Raw genomic sequence first — 6190 nt, forward strand, 5'->3', positions numbered from 1 at the left:
ACACGCACACACCTTCACCCACACACACACACAAACACACACACAGCTAAACGAAACACACACACACACACACACACACACACACAGCAAAACAAAACACATATCCTGTTTCCAGTCATTTTGAGGCCCCCCCAAGAACAGGCCCCATGGGAACATAATGTGTTTTAGCTACCGTTTGAATTCTCAGAAACCAGAAGCTATAAGTGTGAGTTTATTGTTATTTTTACACTCTGGTCCATAACACCTGCGGTCTCACAGGTGTTGTGAAAATAAGTTTTCCTTTCACATTTAAGTCATACACTTTTCAACAAATTAAACGTGTTAAAAAACACACAGCCAGACACGCACATGCTCTGACTTTACCAGCCAAACTGTGCCCTTTATGGATCTAGGATAATAACCCGTCAACTATTAGACAGTTTGGATTGCACTGCCACCCTGTGGCGACCAGAAATACCACAGTAGGACCTACTTCTACCTCACAACGGGCAGGTTCGCAAACAAACTGCTTGCAGGTTCTACAAGCAGTTTAGTTGCAATACCTCGAGCTTTACTAGCCAGTATTATATTTCTACAAGGAACGTTAAAAAAATAAGGAATCTGGGCGAAAAATCTCAAACGTTTTTTTCTCCAAATTATGAATGTTTTTAATGGTCTATTATTTTCTGCTTGATTATAGATTGGCTGCACCAGCACGGAAAGACTTTCGCACTCCATGTAAGTCACTTTGGTTAAAAGCGTCTGCTAAAGGTAAAATGTCGACTAGACTTTGCCCGTATAACGTGTGTTTAGTAGGAGCACCCGTAGGCGTTGGTCTGTTGACAATTGGGAAGAAGACCCAAAATGACCTTCCAACCGGGAGAATCCACTATCAGGGATGTACAGACTTTTAATTTGTAACTCTAAACCTCATTATGCTATTGATGAAACAAACTATTATTGTCTGATATACTACAGCTACCTACAGCTGACCTCTGCCCCAAAGTGATATCACCAGTGGGAGTGTTCCCCTCGATGCTTTTAGTACAGTCCACTGGGTAGACTTATCTATCTATCTATATGTGTGATGTCACTAAACGATGACCTCCCGCCCCATGGGATTCTGGGAGAGTAGGCACAACCGGTCCCAGTCAACCACAATATAATCGAACACTCTTCGATTATATGTTTGTATTTGGAAAATGTCCAATGTTTGGCGGTTACATGGCAAAAAAGCAAAGACAACAAGTATAAATAAAAGAAATATTTAATATAACTAATTTTTCCTCAAAAGTGTTATTTTACACTAAAGATTTTACACTTCCATAATGGCAGACAAACAGTCCCTCTGTAGATTATCCTAGTATCAATGATAGAGAGAGAGACAGACAGGGGAGTTGTGGAGAGGGGTGTTCGTGGGTGTTCGTCAATTAGTGAGCAGACTGACGGACAGAAAGACAGACAGAAATGCTCCTGTGCTCCATGCCAGCCCGGTCTGGGCTGGACGACACAGGCAGCGACACCAGGCACCATGAGTCAACTGTAATCATCGAAATAAACCAAACAAAAACGCTAATCTCTCCAGCTCGGTCGTCACGGCGACGTCTCCCCTCGAGTACCGTCCAGCGTAGCAAATGAAGGGGGGGGGCCAACAGACTCTTAACGGCAAGCCGGAGCAGTCTTTCTCACTGGAGCCCAGAGGCCCACAAGGTTAGAGGTGTGGGGCTGCGGAGGCGGGGCTAAGGTCAGGATACAGGAAGTTGGTTTGGGTCATAGCGCAGCCGCTCCTGCGTGCGTTCTTCTGCATTACGGCAAACAGGCAAAGATGCAGTTATAGCAAAGTAGAAAGCAGCCTAGCTAGCTAGCGCGAGAGAATTGCGGGAGGCATTGGTTGAGAGCAGGTAGGGGGCGTGGCTTTATGGAGCCAGGGGTGTAGCTTGATGTGGAGGAGCCTGTTATGTGGGTGGGGCTTGAGGGAGGGGGCGAGGCTTGAGGAGGGAAGGAGAAGGCATGTGACCTCATGGGGATGGGCGTGTCTTTTAGGGAGGGAGGGGGTGTGGCCTTCAGCGGCGGTAGACGCTGAACGCCACCAGGCTGAAGAAGATGGTGACGCCCACCAGGGAGGCGGTGGCGGGCGCGGTGAAGAAGTGCCGGTACTGGATCTGGCAGTACCACAGCACCGACAGCATGAGCAGGAACAGGGGCACCATCAGGCTGCCCACGTTGAGCGCCACCTGAACCTGGTGGGTGGGAGGGGCTCCCACCGGCGTGCTGCGCGCTGCATGCTGGGAGATGTGGCAGTGGAGCACGCAGTTGTGGGCCAGGTTGAGGGAGGCCAGCGTCTGGGCGTCGTTCTGCAGCAGCTGGCCCTGGTAGATGAGCCGCACCTGGTGCTCCTGGCCCGCGAAGTACGTCCTGGTGGGGGAGGGAGGGGGGGGGATGGCGGTCAGGTCGATCCTCGGTCAAGAGACCCTTTATCACAGAGGCGTCACGTTAAGAGAAACACAGGTGTGGCTCCTGTGCCCTGGTATGTACCAGGGCACATGTAGTTGTCTAAACTAGTGACGACAACTGTATATATGCCTATGTGGTCCATGGTCAATGTGTGCCATCCTCACGAGTCTAGTTTACTACCTGGGAGTGACACCGGTGTTTGTCCTCACGCGACACCTCTGTGACAAGGGTTTAGTCCAAATTCGATTGTCAATCACTTGGCGTTGCTCTAGATAACAGCTTCTGCTAAGTGACTAAATGTTATAATAAAAACAAAGTTGTATCTCTAAAGACCCTAATCACAAACTGGAGTTATCTAGTTGGCAACAATCTTTGCTTATCCTCTCTGCCTGGGAATTTCCTTGTTGCTGGGAAACTAGGGAAGTTAAAGGGGAGGTAAACAAGAGGGAGCCTGAAGGAGAAGACAAGGGGAGGAGAACAGAGTCTGGCCAGTGGCCACAGAGAGGATAGCAGAGGAGACTTTAAATGAGGGGAGAAGATTGGAGGGTAGACTATTTGAAGTGAGAGGATCACAGACTACATTATTTGAAATCAGAGTTCTGCAGAACATAGCATTGTATTAGATAGTACAGTAGTGTGAGTACTACAGATTATAGTGTAATGTAGATGGTATAATATTTTAGTCATAGTTAGAGTATTGCAGGGTATAGAATTGTCTTATATACTAGTATAAAACATGATGTAGTATATAGTATTCTATATTGTATTAAATAGTATAGTACCGTATTAGAGTATAGTAATGTATAGCAGTACTGTATAGTATTGTAATAGAGAGCATAGTAGTGTGTGTACTGCAGGTTACAGTATTGTATTGGAGAGAATAGTGGTGAGAGTACTGCAGGGTCTGGTATTGCATTAGAGAGTATATTATTGTGAGTACTGCCGGGAATAGCTTTGCATTAGAGAATAGCGGTGTGAGTACTGCAGGTTCTAGAATTGCATTAGAGAGCAACTGAATACTGCAGTGAATGAACACTATTTTTTTTACAGCGTATAGTTTTGCATTAGAGAGTTTAGTAGTGCGAGTAGAGCAGGGTACAGCATGTAGAGTATTTGCGCTACCGTTTGATGTATCCGATGGTGTCCTGGGGCTCAACTTGGGCCAGCCTCTCCGTGTCGTTGAGGAACTTCAGGCGGACCACCATGTTCCTCTGCCCTTGGCCCTCCCCGCCTGTTTCTTGTGGGGCGACCGCCTCTCTGCGCCTCAGCCCGTCTCCCAACACGCTCCTTTCTCCTCCGTCCTCCCCCGCCTCCTCCCCCTCTCCGGCGGCATCTGCTGCTCCTCCTTCTCCACCATTTCCCCCTCCCGCACTCCTCTCCCCCTCCACGCCCTCCGTCTTGCCCTCCTCTCCGGGAGGCGGGGCCAGAGTCTGTGAGCCGGCGTCGGAGGAGACGGTGGTGGTGGTGGTGGTGGTGGCGGCGAGGGTGGCGTGCTGTTCCAGAGAGGAGCTGGCGCTGGCAGCGGTGGGGGGGCTGAAGATGCTCTCTGCGGTTTCAGCGGTGTGGGTGGAGGCCCAGGCCAGGACCAGCACCATCAGGACCAGCAGGAGCCCAAACAGCAGGGTGACCTCATCTCCCACCCCCTCGATGAGCGCCATGACGGCGGGCCCCCGGGGTCGCGGGCTCTGGCACTAAGGCGACGCAGGGCTCAGCAGCTGCAGGGTACGACACCATCATATCACCATCATGTCTCCAACATCATATCACCATCATGTCTCCATCATCATATCACCATCATGTCTCCAACATCATATCACCACCACCAACACCATCATCATATCACCACCAACAAAATCATATCACCCCCACCATCATATCACAACCAACACCATCATATCACCATAATAACACCATAATATCACCACCAAACCCATCATATCACCACCATCATCATATCACCCCCAGCACCAGCATGTCACCACCAACACCATCATAACACCACCGACACCATCATATCACTCTCATAACACAGCCAACACCTTCATATCACCACCAACACCATCATGTCCCCACCAACGCATATCACTACCAGCAGGCACACAAACATACATATCACCACCACCATATCCCCACCAGCATCCACTGCAACACCATCATTTCACCATCAGCATCTACAGCAACACCACCATATCCCCACCAGCATCAACACCATCATGTCAACACCGGCATCACAGACACAACTTCAAGAGCATCAGCATCACAACCAGATCATTACCGCCATTACGACATCACCAACAAAAACACGACATCACCGTCACAATCACGACATCACCATCAGAACCATGCCATCACCATCAGAACCATGACTTAATCGTCAGAACATCACCATTTGTCAAACAATTGCATCACTATCAGAACCAAAACGTCTCCATCTGTCAAATTGGACAGACGGGTACTGGTAGAACAAGAATGAAGACGACGGTAATCAGTTTGGCTGGCGTCAGGCGTTATCATTCTACAGTCCAGCAGGTAAGCTGGTAGTCAAATTTACAAACCGCTGTACTTCAGAAAAAATCTGCAATCGTGTTAAAAGTATGAGATCCTTGTAATAAAAAATAAGACATTAAAACATACACACGAGGGATGTTTTGCCCGACAGATATAATGGTCTCAGGAGGAGTTTGGTAGAGCCGGCGATGCACCTGTAACTGATGACTCATAAAAACACACGATGACACAAGATGCATCATTTTAACGGGGAAGTAAACTGAGGTTACTCATCATAATAGAAGGTCTTGTTCGGTAGTTAATACGCCAAATGGTTGGTGTGTTTGGTTTCCCATCCAAGACGGATAGCGTCCATTATTCTAACCTGTAGGGTCAATGCTCCTCTTGTTATTTAAGTAAAGCTTTGAGCTGACGCGACACTTAACATAGAAACATATTGTCTCTTTATAAATTCTGCTTGCACACGAGAAGGCAATCGTCACTTCTATATCAATGTACAAAACATATCTGCCCACTAAAAAGCGTCAATAAAAACACGTGTTGACTGGACGAAAAGGTTTGTATATCGCGTAGTTTGGACCAGTTTCAACAACCTGGTTAGCGAGTTCGACTCCAGTCCGACTGCTGGTGTTGCTTCACCATCGCAGAAATAATCCCTCATCTACTATACTCGTCGGTGTCGTGATGCGAAACCATCCGATTCTTACTGGTTTTTCGAAACAAATAAATGATCAAACAATCTTACTGTTAGTGTTAGAAACCACATTGTAGTTGACGTTAGCCAGCTGGCAAAATATTTCTGGCTTCCACTTCGCAGTTCACACTTCCGGGTTGGTGGTCGGACCGGACGTCTCACCGGTTTAATGCGCTGCTGGGAAAAGTAGTTTTCGCTCTTTTTGCTTTACTCCAAAGCCACTAATCGCTTCTCACTGTTTGGGCCAAACTCGTAGGAATGACTGTAAAAAGGTCCAGCCTCTTTCGTATGGACCTGTCACGGACACATGGCGTTTTTTTTTCAGGATTAAAGGGAGCAACGTCTCTTCATCGTGGATTCATGCTCCACATACAGGCCGTCCAAACTGGACCTCAGTCATAGGGGATACACTTGAGATCTGATCATGAGTTTATCACTGAAATGGTTCTCAAAATAATATTGTATTCAGCGTGATTTTTTTTTATTTGTGCATTTTGATGCACATATTATCGATACAATTTCATTAAAAATATGAGATATTATGTAAATATGAAA

General features: G+C 47.3%; 1 protein-coding gene across 3 annotated transcripts; it reads right to left on the reverse strand.

Annotated features, from left to right (window-relative positions):
* Positions 1-175: 175 nt before the first annotated feature.
* LOC130388221 (transmembrane and ubiquitin-like domain-containing protein 1) lies at positions 176-5785 on the reverse strand. Of its 3 annotated transcripts, XM_056597608.1 has the most exons (4): positions 5687-5785; positions 5068-5305; positions 3556-4148; positions 176-2394 (listed from the first exon to the last, which is right to left on the reverse strand). In XM_056597608.1, the coding sequence occupies exons 3-4, from the start codon at positions 4089-4091 to the stop codon at positions 2043-2045; spliced, it is 888 nt and encodes a 295-aa protein (XP_056453583.1). In that variant the 5' UTR covers positions 4092-4148; positions 5068-5305; positions 5687-5785; the 3' UTR covers positions 176-2042. The 3 variants fall into 3 exon arrangements, with proteins under 3 accessions (XP_056453583.1, XP_056453581.1, XP_056453582.1); XM_056597606.1 differs by lacking the exon at positions 5068-5305; XM_056597607.1 differs by lacking the exon at positions 5068-5305 and having other exon boundaries at positions 5535-5785.
* Positions 5786-6190: the final 405 nt, after the last annotated feature.

Source organism: Gadus chalcogrammus, chromosome 8 (assembly GCF_026213295.1).
Source record: "Gadus chalcogrammus isolate NIFS_2021 chromosome 8, NIFS_Gcha_1.0, whole genome shotgun sequence".
Lineage (NCBI taxonomy): Eukaryota > Metazoa > Chordata > Actinopteri > Gadiformes > Gadidae > Gadus > Gadus chalcogrammus.

Excerpts from the sequence above, each read along its gene's own strand:
- LOC130388221 (XM_056597606.1), bottom strand. The coding sequence starts at position 4,091 with ATGGCGCTCATCGAGGGGGTGGGAGATGAGGTCACCCTGCTGTTTGGG. Across the intron at positions 2,395-3,555 it reads ACCATCGGATACATCAAACG|GACGTACTTCGCGGGCCAGG; the intron begins GTAGCGCAAATA and ends CTCCCCCACCAG.